Here is a 23,269-nt window from a genome sequence, read left to right on the forward strand (position 1 = left end):
TCGCAGGTTCGATTCTGGTCAAGGGCACATACCTTGGTTGCAGGCTCCTCCTCGGCCCTGGCCCTGGTCGGGGTGTGTGCAGGAGGCACCCAATCAATGTGTTTCTCTCACATCCATGTTTCTTTCTGTCTTTCCCTCTCTCCTACACTCTAAAAGATCAATGGAAAAATATCCTCAGGTGAGGATTGACCCCAAAAAAAGAAAAATTAAACCAGGTTGAGATAGAAAATGCCGATGGAGCAGAGCAGCACTAAAGAATTCTCTGAGGGAATAACATTGAGGAGTGACCCAAGTGAAATGGGAGAGCACGGTCCTGGGAAAGAGTGTTCCAGGAAAAGGGACACCAGCATAATAAAGCTTCTGAGGCAGGAGCAGGTGTGGCATGTCGGGGGCATGCTCAAGGAAGAGCACGTAGGAGCTGAGGTCAGAGAGAGAAGGAGCCTGGCCGTGACAACCTGATGAGGCTTTGGATTTTTATTCTGTGCAAAGTGTGATGGGAAACGATGTGAAGGTTTTGAGCAAGGGTGTGTTAAAATTTGATTGATCACCCTGACTACTGTGTATCTTTATAAATAATTCATCTACTTGACCAAAAATGGAATCTTTTTTTTTAATTCTCTTTCTACAAAGAGTTGTTAACTGATACATTAGAAACTACATATGCTATGATTAACATTTAAATTTATTTCTCTGCTACATATTCAAAGTCAATTTTTTAAGGTTTACATCTTAAAAATTGATCCTAGTAACAAAAAACTTACATATAATTTAATGTTGGGTACTATTGACAGTATCCATTCAATATTTTTGGAAAGTAGAGTTTAATAGACTTCTCCGAAAGACTAACATTATATTTGGACATGAGGAGCTGCCATACAGAAAAGCTTAAGTAATATGATAAACAAGGATCTTGCCAGGTCATGGGCTGCTTCTGAAAAGAATATTTAAAGGAAAGTTTGAAGCAACTGGGATGGGATGCAGATTATCTCATTTTCTAGAGAAATACATAGGTCTTGAGTTTGCCAGTGTGACATAGCCACTGAAGGAGAACTCGCATCTATCTATCATCATTGTATTTTTGAGTGAAATATCAAGGTCTAAAGTGGGGAAAAGAGTCTAATTTCTAAATGGAAGTAGTTATTTTCTGTAGCATTTTTTGAGAAATAAATAGCCTAGGTTTTATAATACCAGCAGACTTCAGAAAAATGTTTCTCATCCATGGATCTGACCCACTTTAGACAATTTCCTAAATGGATCCATTTGTTTTCACGAGCCAGTCATTTCTTTCTGCCTTTAAGGGTAGTTGTCAGAGGTCCAAAAGTACCACCAACATACTTTTCCCAAAGAGCTTTGCATAGAGATCTTTACTTGTGTACATAGATACCTCCGTTATCCTGGAGGGCAGTAATACTGACGGTATCCCACAGGTCAGGTAAGTGCAGAAGGAAATGGTGCTTTATATTTGGCAACTCCGGCACCAGGAAAAGAAGTATTCTCTAGGGAAGAATTTTCCATTTTGAAGGAATTCGAATGAAATGTTATTGCTAATTAGGCTGTGAGATTAGAACAGTTGTAGCACTACAGAAAATTGTGAAGGTGCTTTGGTACATACAAAGGCTTGTTTGTGAGAAGACTGTTTTTATTGGTCTCTTTTATTGTGCCCAGTTAACTAAATGAGGCCTTATTCGACGTCATAGTTAGATTCTAAGTACCACAGTTTCCTGTCAGTGTAAGAGATTTCTAGCATAATGAGAATATAAAGGGGTGCATAGCTGGCTCAAACATTGATGGCTTAGCTTTAATTTCAGGTGTGAATGTTCTAAGTATTTACTAAATCTCAGCTGCCTGATCTGTGGATTAGCTCCTTGATGAGCCTGAGTCCATGTGAAGCATCAGAATCTATTCATTAACGTTTGAAAATAATAGTTATTAGCCATCAGCCAAAGAGCAGTTCATCTGTGCAAGGATCATAGCTGCTGTGGTATCAAGACACAGGGGTAGAAGCAGACTCCTAAATGACTACAGCCGCAGAAGGCTATGTTTGCCAAATTTCTTCCTCATCACTAATAAAAAGTTGTTTTCATGAGCTTACTTCCCATGTATTTCATGTTTCCTTGTAGTTGGATTTGATCACGGATCTCTTGGGCACACCATCACTGGAAGCAATGAGGACGGCTTGTGAAGGCGCTAAGGCACACATACTCAGGGGTCCTCATAAACAGGTAAAAGGAGAAGAAAGGAATCTGTATTTGGTAACCCTCTCTTTGGGCAGGATTTTCCTTCCAACAGAACAATGAAGTTAGATTTTCTTTTCTTTAATCCTCACCCGAGGATATTTTTTTCCATAGATTTTTTTTAGAGAGAGTGGTCAGGAGGGAGAGGAGGGGGAGAGAGCAAGAGAGAGAAACATTGACATCAATAGGTTGCCTCCCACATGTGCCCCAAGAAGGGCCAGGGAGGAACCGAACCTGTAACCAAGGTATGTGCCCTTGGCTGGGAATCAAAATCAGTGGCTAGAGAATATCGGTCCACAGGTTGATATTCTCTAGCCACTGAGCCAAACCAGTCAGGGCTGAAGTGAGAATTTTTAAACAAAAACATTACGTGTAGCCCTGCCTGATGTGGCTCAGTTGGTTAGGTGTCATCCCATGCACCGAAAGGTTGGTGGTTCGATTACAGGTCAGGGCACATGCCCAGGTTTCGGGCTAGATCTCCAGTAGGGGGCATGCAGGAGGCAGCTGATCAGTGTTCCACTCACATAAATTTTTCTCTCTCCTCCTCTCCCTTTCTCTCTCTCTAAAATCATTTTTTTAAAAAACCACCATATCACTTGTAAGTTTTATTTATCCTGTATGTCATTTGTAAGTAAGAAAATGTTAGATCCAATAAAATACAGTAATTCCTAATGCTGTAGGAGAAAGAAAATATTTTTGTAGTGCCCTTGCTAATAAATGACCCCTGGTATTTTTGTGTTTTGGTTTTTTGATGTGTCTGGTAAAAGTTACTGGGGGTGGAGCTTTAACCTCAGTGCCATAACCCAGTGGTCGGCAAACTCATTAGTCAACAGAGCCAAATATCAACAGTACAACGATTGAAATTTCTTTTGAGAGCCAAATTTTTTAAACTTAAACTTCTTCTAACGCCACTTCTTCAAAATAGACTCGCCCAGGCCGTGGTATTTTGTGGAAGAGCCACACTCAAGTTGCCAAAGAGCCGCATGTGGCTCACGAGCCGCAGTTTGCCGACCACGGCCATAACCTAATACCGTGGTCAGCAAACTGCGGCTCACGAGCCACATGCCACTCTTTGGCAACTTGAGTGTGGCTCTTCCACAAAATACCACGGCCTGGGCGAGTCTATTTTGAAGAAGTGGCGTTAGAAGAAGTTTAAGTTTAAAAAATTTGGCTCTCAAATTTCATTTGTTGTACTGTTGATATTTGGCTCTGTTGACTAATAAGTTTGCTGACCACTGACCTAATACATATATATCAGGATGTGCTTTCCAAATACTGAACCAAAATACCTAGTATCTCTTAATGCAGCTGTGAATGTGAAGCTGTTTCTATTGCACTCTTGCCACTAAGACACAAGCAGATGCACAGGCACAAAGGCAATGAGTAAAACATCCTAAAACCAGCCCGAACCAGTAAATAGGGTTGTAGATGCTGGTATTTTATATAGCCCCTGCCTGGTGCGTTCTCCCTCACCTGTCCCTCTGGGAGCACAAGAGCACACCTGCTCCTTCCCCCTCCCATGTTCCTTCCCCCAGGTGCATTACCTTTCCCTCTCCCTCTCCTAAGCTCCAAGTGCCCTTCTTTTGCCTCTGAAGCCTGTTTTCTGAGCCTACACAGCCCAGCTGGCTCACTTCTACTACCTCTGTAACTCTCTAAATAAACTATGACATAATTTGAGGCCCTAATTTCTTTAGAAGAGAACAGTAAGTCTTAACCTACAGGAAGGGTCCATGTTAATAGAAGGAACTAAAAAGATCTATTATGTTTTATATATTGGCCAGTATCAGGAATATTAAACTATTTTATCAATACCTCATGGTAAATGTGTCCTTGGAAATAGCAAAATAATTTTCCTGTTTTACTGACCTCTTTCAGTCAGATTTTAACTATTGCTAGTGGTTGCCAGTTAATTCATCCTGTGTGTCAAAGAGTTACTAAACAGCAACCAAGAGAGCCAGATTTCCTAAGGAATTTCCTGCCTGCTACCTGCAACAGCTCGAAAATGCACCAAAAGTCACTTTGCACTCCTTTGAGAATTCCTGACAAATGAGTTCTTTTTGTATTACTGATTTTAAAAATCTGTTAGTTATAAAAACCTGGAACTTTAAATTAAATAAAACATAGTAAATGTCATTATCTAAAACAAAGGGTGGAAGAAAGGAAAATGTAACTTAACTCGTTAAATAGTTTAAGATATTTAGCAAAATTCTTTCTTATACATTTTTACATGATTTGGCTTTGTAACAGTAATGCCTCTTAGAGTTTGACATTTTGCTTATCACTAAGTTTAGTGATGGCCTTAAGAGAGCACCATGGTAAAAGTTGGGGATGGCTCTGGCTAGTCTTGAGATGAAAATATTTTCATTTAGAAGTGAAGACTGGTGGGGTAAAAACTAATTAGGAGACCATTTCTGCTCAAAAGTTAGATATGCTGCCCTAACCGGTTTGGCTCAGTGGTTAGAGCGTCGGCTTACGGACTGAAGGATCCCAGGTTATATTCCGGTCAAGGGCATGTAACTTGGTTGTGGGCACATCCCCAGTAGGGGTTGTGCAGGAGGCAGCTGATCGATGTTTCTCTCTCATCGATGTTTCTAACTCTCTATCTCTCTCCCTTCCTCTCTGTAAAAAAATCAATAAAATATATTTTAAATAAATAAATCCTATCTAATAAAAGGGTGATATGCAAATTGACCATCACTCCAACACAAGATGGCCACCACAAGATGGCCAGCAGAGGAGGGCAGTTGGGAGGGACCAGGCCTACAAGGGAGGGCAGTTGTGGGGCAATCAGGCCTGCAGGGGAGGGCAGTTAAGGGTGGCCGGGCCTGCAGGGGAGGGCAGTTAGGGGTGACCGGGCCAGCAGGGGAGGGCAGTTGGGGGCAACCAGGCCAGCAGAGAAGAGCAGTAAGAGACGACCAGGCCAGCAGGGGAGGGCAGTTAGGGGTGACTGGGCCAGCAGAGGAGGGCAGTTGGGGGAGACCAGGCCTGCAGGGGAGGACAGTTGGGAGGGACCAGGCCTGCAAGGGAGGACAGTTGGGGGCAATCAGGCCTGCAGGGGAGGGCAGTTTGGAAGGACCAGGCCTGCAAGGGAGGACAGTTGGGGGCAATCAGGCCTGCAGGGAAGGGCAGTTAGGGGTGACTGGGCCAGCAGAGGAGAGCAGTTGGGGGGGACCAGGCCTGCAGGGGAGGACAGTTAGGGGTGACCAGGCCAGCAGGGGAGGGAAGTTAGGGGCAATCGGGCCGGCAGGGGAGCAGTTAGGCATCGATCAGGCTGGCAGAGGAGTGGTTAGGGGGTGATCAGGCTGGCAGGCAGAAGCAGTTAGGGGCAGTCAGGCAGGCAGGCAGGCGATCGGTTGGGAGCCAGCAGTCCTGGATTGTGAGAGGGATGTCCGATTCCCCATTTAGGCCCGATCCCGGTGGCAGGCTTGGACCCTCCAAACTGCCCTCCCCTGCACAGGCAGTCCGGCATCCCTCGAGGGGTCCCAGATTGGATACGGTGCAGGCTGGGCTGAGGGACACACACACACACCTTCCCCATCCCACCCCCCATGCACGAATTTCATGCACCGGTCCTCTAGTAAATAAATAAAAATAATAGTGTCTGGCATTCTAAGAACTTAACCCTTTGCACTCGCTTGCTTTTTCTCGATTCCTTTATTCTAATGCTAACCGTGTCGAGTCACACTCGACATCCGAGTGCAAAAGGTTAATACATATTAAAAATTAAAGTTGTCACTCTAAAATAGTAGATATAGCTTGTGATTATTTATTTATATTTATATATATATCCTACCTAATAATAGACAAATATGCAAATTGACCGCACCTTCGCTACGCCCAAGCCACGCCCACCAGCCAAGCCATGCCCACCAACCAATCAGGACGAGTATGCAAATTACCCAACCAAGATGGCGGCTAATTTGCATATCAAGACAGCGTAGAAAGAAGCCAAGAGCTGCAGAAGGGAGCAAAGCTGCGGAGAAGCAAGCAAGCGGGGGGGGGGGGGGAGGAGAAGGGAGGAGTAGAGGCAGGGCCGGGGGAGAAGGGAAAAGCAGGCGGGCTGGCGGAGAAGGCGGGCAGGGTAGAGTGCAGAAGGAAACCCTATTGCAGGATTTTTCCTGCAATGGGAACGCTAGTATATAGCTTGTGATTTTATTTATATATATATATATATATATATATATATATATATATATATATATATGATCATGTGGAGTTTATCCCAGGAATGCAAAGATGTTCACCTTAATTAATACCTTAAATACTCACAACACTATAATGTGCCATTTATTATTCCTTTTTGCAGATGGAAATGGAGGATTATAGAGGTTAAATAATATGCTTAAGTTCATAAACCAAATCTCAAAAATAGATTTCTCTAATTTTAAAACCTATGTTCTTAGCCAGTCACTGCCTGGCACATACTAGCATACCTTCACAGCAGATTCTTTTAAAATCTCAACTTGTTTATATGCAAGTAATATGTGAGTACATGTAAAATAAAAATTTTACAGAGAGTTAGTCATCCTTAGCTACCCTCCACACCATCCCAGTCTCCTCTGGATTAATTTGAAAATAACTTTCCAGACATATTTTTCTATGCATTTATTTACATATATTTGTACATACAGAAATATGTACTATTATTCGTTGGGACTTTTTGAAAAATATAGATATACAGGAGAACCTAATTTTTTTTTTAATATATATTTTTTATTGATTTTTTTACAGAGAGGAAGGGAGAGGGAGAGAAAGTTAGAAACATCGATCAGCTGCCTCCTGCACACCCCCTCCTGGGGATGTGCCCACAACCAAGGTACATGCCCTTGACCGGAATCGAACCTGGGACCCCTGAGTCCACAGGCCGACACTCTATCCACTGAGCCAAACCTGTCAGGGCCTAATTTTTTTTTAAAGTCACAAATTACTGCCTCAAATTCATTTTCTTGTGTTGGTTGATTAATATGTATATTTCCATGTTGTGTAACAATCAGGACTCTTTCTAGTGAAACTCAGTTAAAACTGGCTTAAGCAATAAAAGGAACTTACTGGCTCATGTAACTGAAAAGTCTTGAGCTACAGCTGACTTCAGGCCCTGCTGGATTCAGGTAGTCAAGTGATGTTCCATACCAGGAATCTGACTCTCTTCTCTTCCCTGTTTTTCTGTGTGTTGGCTTCATTTTCAGACAATCTTTCCCTCATGTGTTTGTAAAAACGGACCCAGTAGTCCTGGCCTATGTTCTACTAGCATATCAGTCATTTGGGAAAGAGCTTTCCCAAATAGATCCAGAAATAATATTTGGAAATTCTCTGATTTAGTTAGGAATTGTTTGGTTATAAGTAATAGAAAATCTTGTTTACAGTGGTTCAGAGAAATAGTTCATTTTTTTCCTCATCAAGTCCAAAGGTAGGCAGTCTAGAACTGATACAGCAGCTCAATTATGTCATCAAGGATCTAGTTTTTTTTCTTTCTTTCTCCTCTGCCATCTTTAGAATGTTGACTTCATACTGTCTCACTTGTCGCCTCAGGGTCACAAAATAACTGTAGCTTATCCAGAAATCATATCCACTTTCAAAGCAAGTAAAAAGAGGAAAGAGGGAGCACTAGCAGTCTCTGTCCCTTTTGTCAGGAAAGCAAAGTTTTCCAAGAAGCCTGCCTAACAAACTTTTGCTTATATGTCATTTTCCAGAGCTGTGTGATATGTGCCTTCCCAGATGCAAGACAGGCTTAAAAAATGAGAATTTTCTATCTCATATAATGAAGGTAAATAAGGGAGAAGAGGATTGGGGTATGTGTTGGATTAGCCATTCCAAGTCCCTTACATTTTTTATTTTTTAGACCATGTGCCCATCCTGGAGCCAGTCATGATGCTCGGGGAAATATGTCATTTGATTGTCCAGGCCTGGGTCACGTGCCATCCTTGGAGTTGGGAGATTGAAATCCAGGCCAGCCAAACCACTTGAGAGTGAGAAGAGAATGGTTCCCTAAAGGTCAGGGAATGCTGAGTAGACAAAAACACTGCACAGTGTTGTGTGTTTTGTTTTTTGAATACATTTTTTATTTTTTATTAATTTCAGAGAGGGAGATAAAAACATCAATGATGAGAGAATCATTGATTGGCTGCCTCATGCACGCCCCCTACTGGGATTGAGCCTGGAACTGAAGTATGTGCCCTTGACCGGAACTGAACCCAGGACCCTTTAGTCCGCAAGCCGACGCTCTAACCACTGAGCTAGACCAGTTAGGGCTGTACAGTGTTTTTTTATTTATTGTCACTTTTCTACAACTCAGAATCTTTGATGAAGAGAACCTTAGCTGCCACGGCCTACATCAGTATCTATTAAGGTAGATAGTTGTTGAGGCATTGACCTTTGGGTAGAATTGAAAAGTCTAATTTAGTCCTTTTGTTCATCTCTAATAAGGTTTTCATTTTTCCTCAGATTGTTCCCAGCTAATTGTGTCAGAAGTAGATATATTTTCACTGAAGTTAAAATGATCCTATCTTATCTTACATTTGCTAGAATCAGAGTATGTTAGAGAGTTCATTCAGTTCAAACTTACTATTTTTCAGGTGGGAGTTTCGTCTATGTAACTCCAAAGTGCTTACTGCCATGCACTGCGCATTGTGCATCCTCAGTTAACGTTGCTGACTGACGATAACAGCTTCTTTGCCACCAGGTGAAAACTAACAGGAACATCTAACAGGGTTCACACAGCCGCACTGACTTGACTCCAGGGACCAGCACTCTGCAGTTGGCTTATGATGACGTTTATCCATTTAGGGCCTCTCACCCAGTTCCAGAAGCTCATCCTTGCTTCATTTCACAGACAATTAATCACAGTCATTAATAGAGCACTTTTTATAACCCTTCCTGTCCCCACTCGCTGGCACCCACTCACTCCTGCATTGCTAAGTGACTTATAAACTTGCAAAATAAACAGAAAATGGACTGGTATATTTTAAAAGGGGAGGAAAGTAATAAGTGTAAATGTTAGGGAAATTAGCAGAAACTTTTTTCCCAATGAGATAAGTAGGGCATATTTTTAAGCATTCTATTTTTTCTCTTATTCAAGTAATTCCAGTACTTGATGAAAAATATAAATTTGTCTGGTTCTATAACATGGGCCAAATTGGTTTCAACCATAATGGCTGGTGAATTGGAGGGAGAAAAATTGAATTAGAAATGCAGCATCTCAACCTGCTGGTGTGGCTCAATTGGTTGAGCAAGGTTACTGGTTCGATTCCTGGTCAGGGCACACGCCCAGGTTGCAGGTTCAATCCCTGATTGGGATGCATAAAGAAGGCAACTGATCAATGTTTCTCTCTTATATTGACGTTTTTCTCTCTCTTTCCTCCTGCCTTCCTCTCTCTCTCTAAAAATCAATAAAAACATATTTTTTAAGAAAAGAAATGCAGCACCTCTAACATTATATTTTTCCTGTGGAGCCAGTGCTAAGAGCTAAATTATTAGTGTTTTTCTTACTGGAGAAGTATTGGGATGACTGAAGTGACTGTTCTTTCTCTCTGTGCCTCTTTTTTTAGTGATCAGAGTGGATCTGTCTTTTTTTTTTTTTTTTAATGTATTTTATTGACTTCAGAAAGGAAGGGGGAGAGAGAGAGAGAAAGAAACATCAATGATGAGAGAGAACCATTGATCGGCTGCCTCCTGCATGCCACACACTGGGGATCGAGCCCACAACCTAGGCATGTGACCTGGCCGGGAATCGAACCATGACCTCCTGGTTCATAGGTCAACACTCAACCACTGAGCCACGCTGGCCGGGCTCTATGCCTCTTTTCAACATGAGTATAAACCCAGAAAAGGAGAAGGCATATAATATGACTGTTCTAGGCTGAAATTAAACGTAGCCTTATTTTTAGTGTATTTGTTGGGATGTACTTTTGGGAAGAAAGATACAGTTTGGGGTGTGAGGGTTGTTTAAATTTTAGGTAACCTTAACATCTTCTCATTGACTGTTCATAAACTCCACGTCTCATATCCAGGCAACCTCAAGTCTTACAAATTTTGCCTTCTAATTTCTTCTCTATCCTCCAGTCAGTGGCTTCTGGACCTACTTGGTTATGTTTTCCTTGTCCACCAGAGAGATGTTACTCATCTTGGTTGCCCTAACACCTAGCCCGGGACCTGGGATTTGGTGAAGGTTAGATGATTAGCAATGATGTCAGTAGGTAGGCAGGTCTGTGCTGGTGCAGTCTAATAAATGAGAAAGCCAAGGTCCAGTGACTTACCCACGTCTAGTGATAGCAGAGTTAGAATTAAAACCCACTATTCCCTTCCCTGGGCTATAACATACCTCCTCCACAAAAATAGCATGAGGTATAGATTCATTTGAGGAGTGGAAAGGAAAGAGTTGCTTATGGTGAGATATCAGAGTCAGTAAGAATTGGCTGGAATTTGGCTGCCAACTTGCAGAGCCAGTGAAGAACAGGACAGCTATTCACAGTCAAACCAAGAATCCAAATATTTTAAGAATATCAAATAACTTAATTTCACACACAAAAAAATTATTAGAGAAAAATACATATAAATTAAGTTGTAAGTTAAAACTCTTCTTTAACACTCTCTACACTACCCCCCTTATCTTGACTAATACAAATAATTTCAGAGCTACATAGACCTACATAATTTTTAACAATACTTCTCTACCTACAAGCATGTAAATGCACCAAGGGACAATAAATTGGTCTGGAAATATGTGAATATCAACTATCTATGTGTTCTGTGTACCTAATACTTTTTATCTGTGGTAGTCCTGTCAAGTCTCACACTAAAGTAAACTGAAGAGATCATTTTGTCCAACCTTCTCATTTAATACTTAAGAATACTGAGATTCAGACATGTTGATTTATCTAATTTGTTAGTGAACTAGAACCCCCATCTCACCTTATTGCTATGACTCCTTGATCCTGAAGAAAACTTCTGTAAGTTGAATAATTACCTCCTGATGGTTCCAGGATGTCTTGTTCTTGTTGGATTTTCCTGTGTGGCTTTGTTGGAAGGAGATAGACATGTAAATCTTGTAACAAGACTCTGAGGCTGTGATTGAGATCCGACGAGACCTTTTAATGTTATTTGTGTGACAGAAAGAGCAGTGATGCTCTGTCCCCAACTCTCCAAGCTGTGAAATAGAAGCTTTATAAGCTCTGTGGCTTTTCAGGTCCTAAAAGCCAGCTCCTTGCATCAATGCAAGAATGTTAGATCTTGGCATCTGGACATGCATGCCACTTACAAAAGACAATTATTGAATGAGAAATCAGGTGGTAAAGGCAAAATAGGTGGACCCAGTGCAAACAATGGCGCACTTTCTGAGAAAATTCTTTTTCACATCTCCTTTAGGACTAGTGTTTTAGCAGCTTTATGGTAATGTTGCCATAAGACATAGTTCACAAGCTTACTTTTTGCACAGTTTACATGCTTAAGTTTGCATGTGGCCAAGGTATTAAATCCTTTTTATCTCACTCCTAGGCATGTTTGGTCTTCTCTTCCTGCTAAAGCATTTACAGTATAAGGCTAATACTAAAGCATTTACAGTATAAGGCTAATACTAAAGCATTAGCTGTATAAGGCTAACAGGAGCTCCATAGTTACAAGGTTTGCTTTCATTTTCCTAGGCTCCTTTGTGCTCTAACCTCCAATGGGTAATCATGCAATATAAAATATGCTACTGGGAGTCAATGACAGTTGTTTTTGAAGACTGGTTACGGGGGAGTACTCCTTCTCTTTGAGTTGTTACTTATGTGCATACATTTTTTGAGCTGGGTACTTACCTTGCCATAAATTAGCTATACTGCATATCTACTTACACTTCTTTACATATTTGAATTCTTTATTTTTTCACAGCCATCTCTTCCTGTACTTTATACCCTGTCTAGTCAGGCTACACATGAAGCTGTTCATCTCCTTTGCAGGATGTTGGTCTTTGATCCAGTAAGTAGTCTTTGTTTTTATACTTCGTAATGAATTAAAAATACATGTGTTCTAAGAAAAACATCAAGAGCTGGACAGTGTAAATAATGACTTTGCAAAAGATAAACTTCAGTCCCCAGTTTCACGTGTATCATGCTCACTCATCATACAGAAGTTTGATTATTAACACCTAAGAGCTGAGGGGGAAGAGAGATGAAGAACTGTACCAGCTTTATTTATCTCTATTTGTAAAAGGAGTTTGGCACCAACTTAAATCAGGAGGAAAAATATTTTAACATTGTTTGAAAAAATTTGTCCATTTTATTGCATAAAGAGTTGTTGGGATGGTAGCTTTTCCAAATGCCATTTTTGGACTTGACTCTTTTGGAACAAAATTTAGCTCATTTATTCATTCACCCAAAGAATATTTATTATTCATATCTATACCAATAACTGTTGTCAAAGAAGACTCAAAAATGGAAGCATTTAGAAAAGGAAATTTTACTTTCTAAGAGTACAAGAAAGTCACCAAATAAAAAAAAAAAAGCAGATATTTAAAGGGGGAGAAATGCCCACAAAATTAACAGTTACTACGTTTACATGGTCTGTTTGTGATGAGAAAACAGCAGCTGTCTCACATGAAGACCAAATCCACAGAGGTCAGAACTATCTTGACATCAGCATAACAAAGATTAGGGATAAAAATGTTTTGTTAGAGTCCAGGTTTGTGAGAAACAGTCAAGGTTTCATTATTTGGGGACCAGAACCAACCGGTGACCAAGTTATTTTTGTTACATCTCAGGGTGCATAGTGGATTTTTATTTGTTTGTTGTTTGTTTGTTTTCCTTTTGTTTGTTTGTCACTTTGTGAGGTGCTTAGTAATACAGAAGCAGGACAAAGTGGCCATTCTCAATTCCACAGTCCCTCCTTGTGGTCAAGTTTCTGCCATTAAGGACCGTTCCAACCACATAACTTGCTCAGTGAGCTAGTGATTTAGTGTCATTAGTTTGGTATTTTGTTTTATTTGGCAAGTCTATCTATATAGCTAACAGAAGATGTTGATTAATACATAAAGATCCTTTGTATGGTTAACAAAACTAGAGCCACATAAACTTCTAGCTTCAGAGGTAATTTCTGTCTGCCCTTCGAAGATTATAAAGACCCCGAGGTTAAAATTTCCTTATATGTGTCAGAAATATCTTGTGTTCTTTATTAGTTCTATTTAGATTAGTAACCAAAAACCATGTGATTCACCTGTACTAGGTTTTGCCTGCAGTACTTATGACTGTAAGGTATCCTCTTTCTCAGAGAGCCCATGTTTATTAAGGCTCCTGACCTGCTTAAACTCAGACTTTACAACCTTAAGGCTGGAGGGTCCTAAGCTATAAAGCAGATACCACACATATTATCCTGGGAGGCCTATTAGACATCAGTTCTATGTGAAAGGTAGTCCTTATTCCTCAATAGTGGGATTGTCACACCTAAATAAATGAAACTTTTTAAAATATATATTTTTATTGATTTCAGAAAGGGAGAGTGAGAGAGAGATAGAAGCATCAATGATGAGAGAATCATTATCAGCTGCCTCCTGCACAGCCCCTACCTACTTGGGATTGAGCCCGCAATTTGGGCATGTGCCCTTCCTGGAATCGAACCTGGAACCCTTAAGTCCATAGGCCAACACTTTATCCACTGAGCCAAACCATCTACGGCAGTAAATGAAACTTTTGATACCATATTTACAATTAATTATCTTTATCTATAAGAGGGAAGTAAGATTTATCTGGTCAAGAGAACAGATTCTTATTGAACCTAAGTAAATAACTACATGGTCATTAAAAAATAAAGGAATTTAGTTAAGGATCACTGCATAATATTTAACTATTTTTTATCATTGTCTTGTAGAACAAGTCCAACCAATAAATGCGTTGTTGTTGTTTTTTATAGAATTCTTATTTTTAAATTGGCCTGATGCTTTATTAATTTATAATTGACATTAAAAGTAGATATCATTTTTAAAGAATGTTTTATTCTGTTTTTAACCTGTTAAATTTAGGTTTGTCCATACATTAAAAAGAAAGAAGTGAGGTTTTTTTAAATATCCATTAAAAATAGAACACTAACCATAATTAAGTCAGTTTATTTAGCCTATTTAGTTACAGTAATTAATTACTTATTGCTGATATTCGGCTAAGCAGTCTGTTGCCATGTGTCTGCTCCTGGACTGAAACATTCCTGGAAGTCCTGGCTCAGTTACCTGCTTCAGTCTCAGCAGTGGTGTCTGTGGGGATGATATCAGTTACACCCATGAAGGCAGTGGTCAGCGTACCATCTGATAGCATCCTTTACTGAGGTCCTTGTGATATTTCTTAAGGAATACTCCATTCCTGATCTTTAGTTTTAGCAGGAGCCTTTAGGCAAATATAAGAAAAAAGGAGCCCTGGCCGGTGTGGCTCGGTTGGAGCGTCGTCCTATGCACCCAGTGGTCTTGGGTTTCATTCCCGGTCAGGACACACACCCAGGTTGTGGGTACAGTCCCCAATTGAGGCATGTACAGAAAGCAATCGATCAATGTTTCTCTCTCACATCAATGTTTCTCTCCGTCTCCCTTCTTCTCTCTCTAAAATCAATAAAAACCTATTTTTTAAAAAAAACAAAGACCAATAGGGAAGCCAGATTCCAGCTACTGGTGGCAGCTCATAGGAACCCAATTTCTAACATCTGCCACCTGACAGAAATGACTTAATGGTCAGATGGTAAAATTAAAACCCAGATTCAATCATAGCTGTCACCAGTGTGGACATAATCACTCATTTCAATCAGAAATAGAAACAGACTCAGCCAACAACCAGATTTAGTGAGCAAAAGCCAAAGAGCTCAATCCATATGTGAGACTGGCCAGAGACACGGGTTGAAGGGCCCTGTCTCGGGAAAGGTGCATTGCTGGCCAGCTAGTTTCTTTTGATTCTGACAGTACTTTCTTTTTTTTAACCCTTTGCACTCGCTTGCTTTTTTCTCGATTCCTTTATTCTACTCGGGATTTAATTTTTTAAATACCCCAGATTTTACAAAGCGCGGCAGTAGAATAAAAAACTGGAGTTTCTTTTGATACAAACTTATTTATTTGGATTTTTTTATATTTCAAATTATTGATACATTCAATACAATTCGACATACGAGCTGCTACCGATGCTAACCGTGTTGAGTCACACTCGACATCCAAGTGCAAAAGGTTAATATATTTTTATTGCTTTTGGAGAGGAAGGGAGAGAGAGAGAGAAACATCAATGATGAGAAGGAATCATGGATCGGCTGCCTCCTGCACGCTCCACACTGGGGATGAAGCCTGAAACCCGGGCATGTGCTCTGACTGGGAATCAAACCAGCAACATCCTGGTTCATAGGTCAACGCTCAACAACTGAGCCATGCCATCTGGGTCTGACAGTAGACCTTTATTCCAGTGCAACCTCCAGGAATAGCTGGATTTATTTAGCAAAAAAGAAAAAGTTTACTTGCTAAAAGTACCAGTGAATCCATTCAGCTGGGTCACCAAGTACGAAACAGGAGCAAAGCCAAAGCCAAGGTTGTCAAGTCTACATTTGTCTGCTCGTGGTGGAGAGACAGCAACTTTCATTTGCGATGATCGTATCCTGGAAGGGGCATGACATGCCTTTAGCATCAGCACAGCAAAAAAATCAGAGATTAAAATGTTTTTGGGGAATCTGGGTTTATGGGAAATAGTTAACAGAATGATCTGGGGTTTTTTGTTTGTTTGTTTTTATGGTTTTTTGTTGTTGTTGTTTGGTTGGAGTGCAAAATGGTTTTCTTTTTCTTTTTTTTTTTTTAGTCATGTTATGTGAAGTGCTTGATCATCTTGCAAGTAGGGCAGAGTGTCAGTTTTTATTCTATTCTCTGCTCCTGAGCCTGTCCTTAAATCCTTTAAAATTCACTTTCTCTCACTCAGTAGTACTTATATGTCCACTGAGCTCACAGGAAGGACTTTTTTTTTTTAATGGAGAAATTAGTTTAAAAGTGTATGGTTTATCAACCTGAAACTAGTATATTACGTATTCTGATCTGAAGTGTCAGGAAACAACAGGCTGCTGATATTCAGAGTGAGCTGGACAGTAAAACATGGCATTCAGGCTGTTACCTACTGCCCAACTCCAGCAGCTTCAGATACCCTAGGTTGATTTGGCATTCTAAGAGAATTAAAGTTTCCAGCAGCTTTGTAAAATTGCCACCGTGATCACATCTCTTCTAGATGCTGAGACATGTTTAGAAAATATAACTGCTATTTTAAAATGTAAACTTCTGCCCTAGCTGGTTTGACTCAGTGGATAGAGCATCAGCCTGTGGACTAAAGGGTCCCAGGTTCGATTCCAGTCAAGGGCACATGCCAGGGTTGCAGGCTCGGTCCCTAGTGTAGGGCGTGCAGGAGGCAGCCGATCGATGATTCTCTCTCATCATTGATGTTTCTGTCTCTCTCTCTCCCTCTCCCTTCCTCTCTGAAATCAATAAAAATTTATTTAAAAAAATAAAATTTAAACTTCTCCCCTCCAAAGCATTACATATTTAAATGTCATGATATTTGTAATTTTGGGCGCTGCATACATTTATTTTGAGGTAGGAATTCTTTGGGATCTTAGCAGAAAGTCACTCATACTCCCTCGACTGCTGCATTACCCACTCTGACTTCAGTTATCCCTTTACACAGGATGTACCGTAAAGTATAAGCAGTTACTGTGCCTTGAGAAAGATCCTGTGTGGACAGTCGTGTTTATCTGTAGTGTTGATGTGCTGGTCTCTAAATTTGATTTCAGTCCAAAAGAATATCCGCTAAGGATGCCTTAGCCCACCCCTACCTAGATGAAGGGCGACTGCGATATCACACGTGTATGTGTAAATGTTGCTTTTCCACCTCTACTGGAAGAGTTTATACCAGTGACTTTGAGCCTGTCACCAACCCCAAATTTGATGACACTTTTGAGAAGAACCTCAGTTCTGTTCGACAGGTTAAAGGTGAGTATCTTTTTTTGGCCTTCGGCCTGGCAGGATCACTAGGAACGTTTTTCATTACGTGGCCCTGAAGAGCTGAGATCTCATAGGTTTGTTTTACAGCCTCGCGTACAGCTCTCCATTCAGGGCATGTACCATGAAAGCTATGTGTGTGATAAAAACGCTCATTTAGTACTACATCCAGGGGAAGAACAGGCAGAGGAATAAATATTTTGTTCTTGTTTTCAAAGCTAACTTACTTGATGAGTGTGACTCAATATATTTAATATGTATTCATTGAGTGTAATTAATTGAATGGAGCATCTTGGATGTATAACATGCAAAGTTTTTAAAAAGATAAACATCCACTGAGGGATCATTCTATGGATGATGACAAGAGAAGGAAATTTCTGCTAGTCGACTCGTAATATTTCCTGACACCACCTTCTGTTGGGATGGGGTTGGGGTTTATGATATCCAGAATTCTGAATGAGTTGAGTGTCAGCTGTAGGGCATTTTAGAGAAGAGAGTCGTTCCCAAAGAAACCAGCCTAAAACTGTACCTAACCATCAAGGTATTATAAGTGATTTTCAATAAGGTGGCAATTACCAGCAATTTAGAAGAGTTCACTCATATTGCCAAACCCTATGGAGTCAACTCTCAAATTTATAGACCATTTTACTTCTCCCACTGATGGGATGTCCACTCTGAGGAAGGCACTTTGTGGGGTTTGCTTGTGTTTAGCAGCACCTGTCATTTGGTTTCAGGGAAGTTCTGCTGGAGTCTGCCTGACAGATGACATGTGTCTGATTTAACTAAACCAGCAGGAAATGCTGTTATGACACTGGCTAGCGTTAGCTGAGAACCCGCCGCTCCCAGACCTGCAAATTGGCATGCCCTGTGTGTTTGTTTTCTCCACAGAAATTATTCACCAGTTCATTCTGGAACAGCAGAAAGGAAACAGAGTGCCTCTCTGCATCAACCCTCAGTCTGCTGCTTTTAAGAGCTTTATTAGGTAACTATGCGGATGTAATTCTAACTTCCTTATTAGTATTAGGAGGCCATTGTGATTTTTGTTATTCAGCATATTTCTGTTTTTGTTTCGATTCAATAACATAGATCAGTGGTCGGCAAACTGTGGCTCGCGAGCCACATGCGGCTCTTTGGCCCCTTGAGTTTTTAGCAAAGGCCAGCTTAGGAGTACCATAATTAAGTTAATAACAATGTACCTACCTATATAGTTTAAGTTTTAAAAATTTGGCTCTCAAAAGAGATTTCAATCGTTGTACTGTTGATATTTGGCTCTGTTGACTAATGAGTTTGCCGACCACTGACATAATAAAAGGCCCAACAGAAAGTTTGTTATAAACTTTGGCTTTAGTCAAAAGCATATTAAAATGTTAGCATTAGTTTTCACACTGATGCCAATTCACTGTGGTTGCTTTGGTAGTTTTCCCCCCAAATGACCATTGTGCTGCCTGGTCATGTACATGGCGATCTCCTGCAGCGACAGTGTGGCGGCCACTGTCCTGGAGTTAGACATGATCACCGGGATTCCCACTGCCATCCCCAGCACCTTCGGAATAAGAGCAGCAAGAACATTTATTTTTATAGATGGACTGCGGGTGTGTCCAGAGCTAGAAACCTGCTTTGGAACCTAGAAGCCTCATTCTCTTTGTCCTTGCCTTCTCAGTCTCTCTTTCCCTGACTGCTTGTACCAATCAAGGCCCAGTCATGAGAAATAAACCACACCCCATAAAATTAAATAACAAGAGGCATTAACCAGGGAAAGAGTGAACAAGGAAGAAATTAAGACCTTAGAGGAGGTCCCTTCACCCAAGGCTAATAAGATTTGGAGGTGATATGGCTGCCACAGAGACACACCCATGAGGGTGGTGAAAAAACTTTCCAAACGTGGGGGCAGAACTCATCCATCAGAGAGGCCTGTCGGGTTGCAGAGCAACTTGCTGGAATGTTCAGGTAGACCAAAGCTGGGCCTTTCATGTTAAAGAAAAAAATACATAAATAAAACAAAATAAAAGGGCACACCAGAACCAGGAAGGGCAGCTGCTTCCTAATGCCATGGCCGTGCGGTGCCTCTCCAGCGCCCTCTGTCGACAAAGGCTAGCATCAAGCAGGTGGCAAAGGAGAAATGTGAACAGCATCTGGCTCCCGTATCACAAAGCAGCACAAAGAAGGGTGGGGGTTTGGATCTGAGAGGCCACACTCTGTCTCCTTTCTTCCCCACCTGCCTTTCTCCCTCTTCTTTTTCCTTCTTCTCTCTGATTCTCTTTCCCTTCCACTCATTTCTGTTTTAATTGGTCTTAACATGGTATTGAAGTTGGTTTAATTTATTGAACCAAAGTCAAGATTTTTTTGTTTAGAATTATTCCATGTATATGTTGTTAGAAAGAATTAAGTTGCATTTTTACTTCTCTGTTGTTTAAAATTACTTTGTTTTAGTGTGTTTTTTTTTCCCATAAGAGTCAGTGACCTTTCCAGGTGCAAGTTATTCATTATTCTGGGCCCCAGAGAAGCAAAGTGGTTTCACACAATCCCTAGATTATAATCTAGTTGGAAACATTAGACAGACATATGAAATAACTGATAAAACAAATCAATAGATAACAAATGCTAAATGATTATCCATTACTACTCAGTTAATACTTGATAAAGAAAGCTTATGAGGCTCATTCAAAATAGGTCCCCACTTCAGTGGATGTGTCTCTCTCACTTCCATGTTTCTCTCTCTGTCTCTCCCCCTCCCTTTCACTCCCTCCAAAAATCAATGGGAAAAAATATCCTCAGGTGAGGATTAACAAAAGAAAAAAGCCCTATCCAGTTGCTTAGTGGTTAGAGCATCGGCCCATGGACTGAAGGGTCACGGGTTTGATTCTGGTCAAGGGCATGTGCCTCAGTTGCAGGCTCCATTCAGGTCAGGGTGTGTCCCAGAGGCAACAATCAATGTGTCTCTCTCTCATCGATGTTTCTCTCTCTCTCTCTCTGTTTCTTCCCCTCCCTTCCACTCTCTAAAAATCAATGTTAATACTCAGGTGAGGATTAACAACAACAACAAAACAAAAAAACAGGTTCCCACTTAAAGGTCACTATATTTTGAGAGGCTACTTTCAAATGGATAATTCTGCACCATTTAAGGTTAGTTTTCTAATTGATTATAAGCATTATTATTTATAACTAGAGGCCCAGTGCACGAAATTAGAGCATGGGTAGGGTCCCTAGGCCTGGCCGGCAATCAGGGCCATTCAGGGCCTTCCGGCTGCCAGCCAGGGCCTTCCTTCATTCCGCGCCACCCCCTGATGGTCAGAACACGTCATAGTGAGTGATCGAACTCCCTAGGGGACACTTTGCATATTACCCTTTTATATATACAGATAACTACCATTTACTTTATATTATAAAGTAGGCACTGTGGAAAGCACTTTACATACATTATCTCATTTATTCATCACAATAGCATTATCCCTGCCCTAGCTGGTTTTGCTCAGTGGATAGAGCTTTGGCCCACAGACTGAAGGGTCCGGGGTTTGATTCCAATCAAGGTGTGTACCTTGGTTGCAGGCTCAATCCCTGGCTCAGGTTGGGATGCATGCTGGAGGCAACCAATTGATGTGTCTCTCTCACATCGATGTTTCTCTCTGTGTGTCTCTTCCCCCTCCCTTCTACTCTCTCTCTAAATCCATGGGGGGAAAATCCTTGGGTGAGGATTAATAACAACAACAAAACAAAACAAAAAATCACATTATTCCTCTCCAAGAGGAAAGATGAAGGAATCTGCTCTGTGTCACACAACTAGTAAATGACATTTTCCAAGGCCATGTATTAGCCACTGTACCATATTGCCTCACTAAACATACAGATCCTTAAGCAAACAATTTGGAACAGATGCAATTTAGAGAAGTTAAAAAATCAAAATCCACAACTGGACTTTACAGGTTTTGGTGTTTTTTTTTAAGGCAGAGAAGAAAACAGGCAACAGTGAATTGCCCTTTGCCCTTTGTGGTGCTATAAGTGTTTTCACCATGTCTCCTTTTTTTTTCTAGTTCCACTGTTGCCCAGCCATCTGAGATGCCCCCATCTCCTCTGGTGTGGGAGTGACGGTGGAAGATAATGTACTACTGAAGATGTAATGTAGCTTTCCACTGGAGTCTGGGATTTGCAATTCTGGAGGTTAATCATGCTTGTACTGTAATTTTACTAATGAAGTTTTAAATTAACAACCACTACTTGTATGATATGAATAATATTTAGAAATGTTACTAGACTTTTAATCTTGTAAAGTGGTTGTGCTTTTAGAAGAAAAATATTTTACCCAGAGTTGCACATGTTTTATGAATTTAGTGCAGCTGTTATGGCTCACCTCAGAACAAAAGAGAATTGAACCAAATTTGGAAGTTTGGGGTTTTGTGTTTTTGTTTTGTTTTTCTTTTTTTTTTTTAATGAAGTGGGATTGTTCACACACACACACACATACACACACACACAGGACAGTCATACATTTTGATATTTGAGCCATTCCTGAAAATTATGGGTTTTCTAAAATGAAAAAATCTAGAAACCTTGCCTGCGACCAATCATGGAGCCACGTGAGCTGATCGTGGCCGCACCTGGGGGAGGGGGGTGGGGCATGCCACCTAATGATCAAGCCCTATAATTAGCTTCTCATTAGAGCCGTGACGGTGATGTGTGCTGTCTAAAATCCAATGTTGTGGGTAGAAAGAATGAGTTTGTGACTAGGAGAGACTAAACTTCTGTTTTCCTTACCCAGTATAAATATATATATATATATATTTAATCTATTTTTATTAGAAGTTTTTCTGCTCTTTCTTACATAAAAGAACCCCCAAGCATGCATCTTTCATGTCTGTAAATAATTCATTTCTGGGCTAATTTCAAAAGAATCCCAACATTGCTGTATAGAGAGAGAACTAGCTTGCACATTTTAGGTCTGTGAAATTTTGTGAGACTTTTCCTGCACTGGACAATAAAAAAATAAATAAATAAAAGACAAAAACAAATTTTAAAGAAATTTAAAGCCACAAAAAAAAAAAAAAAGGCACATAGGGAATTATGTCAAATGTGTTTGTGTCCTTAGGCAAAGCTGTGGGAGTCTTGAAATGTCACAGTAGTAAATAACTTATTACTTTTTGACAAATTCTTTTTTCTGTTGGAACACTGAATTCTTCTGTGCATATGTATATATGAATACAAATTGAAGGCCTCTACCTCCTGGAGTTATACAACTTGGCTTGTTTACCTCCACATGCTGATGATGACTATTTTTTTTTTTTTAAGTTCAATGTGGAGACTTGAAACTTGAATGTCCCTTCCAACTTTTATATTAAAAATAAAAAGAGAAGAAAACTGAAGATCGTTTTTCACCTGTACAAGGAATATTAATGGATCGTCTTAAAATTGGTCTAGGAAAAAACCTTGGTGTGTGTTATGGACAATTAACTGTTAAAGTTATTGTAAGTTATCTGTATTTAGCAGAGTATTTTCATCTTGAGTGATCTGAGCTGAATTTGAAGACTATTAATAAGTTATGTTTGGAAGTTTTAACTTCAATGAAGTAATTATTTGCTGTGAAAGAAACAAACATTGAATTACTAAACAAAGATGGTGCAATATCTTTGTTTCTTTTTTTTATGAGGCTCCTGAGAATCAACCCAACTGAAGCATTTCAATTCACTTGAATGAGAAACGTGTTTAGTATCAAAAGAGCCCACGAAGACACTGGTGTGAAAGGTACAATCTCAGAGGTTGGTCAGCTGCCGTGGCACACTTACTGGTCACTTTGTACAATGTAGATTTGAAGTACAGTGGTGAAAACATTAAATGTGACATTTGAAAAAAAATGTGTCATCTGTTTATTTCAGTTCCTCTTTTTTGTTTTCTCTTCAGTACAGCTTACTGAATTTGCAAAGTTTTGAGACATTTCCTACTTATATTTCCACTTAGATCTTTGAGGAAATTAGATGAGCTTTTAAAAAACCTTCCCAGAAGCATTAGCTTGCCAAAAAAATTAACCAATATCAAAGACATAGTGATTTAAATATATACAACTTGAGCCTGGCCGGTGTGGCTC

The 23,269-nt window shown here is 40.3% G+C and overlaps 1 protein-coding gene across 3 annotated transcripts in view; it reads left to right on the forward strand.

The window, feature by feature from the left end:
• The window catches only part of NLK (nemo like kinase), a 136,693-nt gene extending 113,654 nt beyond the window's left edge, over positions 1-23,039 (forward strand). Inside the window, exons 7-12 of one of the 3 annotated variants that reach the window (XR_013815055.1) lie at positions 2,121-2,222; positions 12,099-12,185; positions 16,989-17,187; positions 18,085-18,178; positions 21,225-21,351; positions 22,477-23,039. Coding sequence is in view for 2 of the 3 variants with exons in the window: in XM_079797862.1 (XP_079653988.1) it covers positions 2,121-2,222; positions 12,099-12,185; positions 16,989-17,187; positions 18,085-18,178; positions 21,225-21,279 (537 nt within the window). In the remaining variant the exon portion in view is untranslated. Of the gene's footprint in view, positions 1-2,120; positions 2,223-12,098; positions 12,186-16,988; positions 17,188-18,084; positions 18,179-21,224 lie in introns of all 3 variants that reach the window. The other 2 variants (XM_079797862.1, XM_079797863.1) reach the window with 2 other exon arrangements.
• Positions 23,040-23,269: the final 230 nt, after the last annotated feature.

This window comes from Cnephaeus nilssonii, assembly GCF_951640355.1.
Source record: "Cnephaeus nilssonii genome assembly, chromosome: 19".
NCBI lineage: Eukaryota > Metazoa > Chordata > Mammalia > Chiroptera > Vespertilionidae > Cnephaeus > Cnephaeus nilssonii.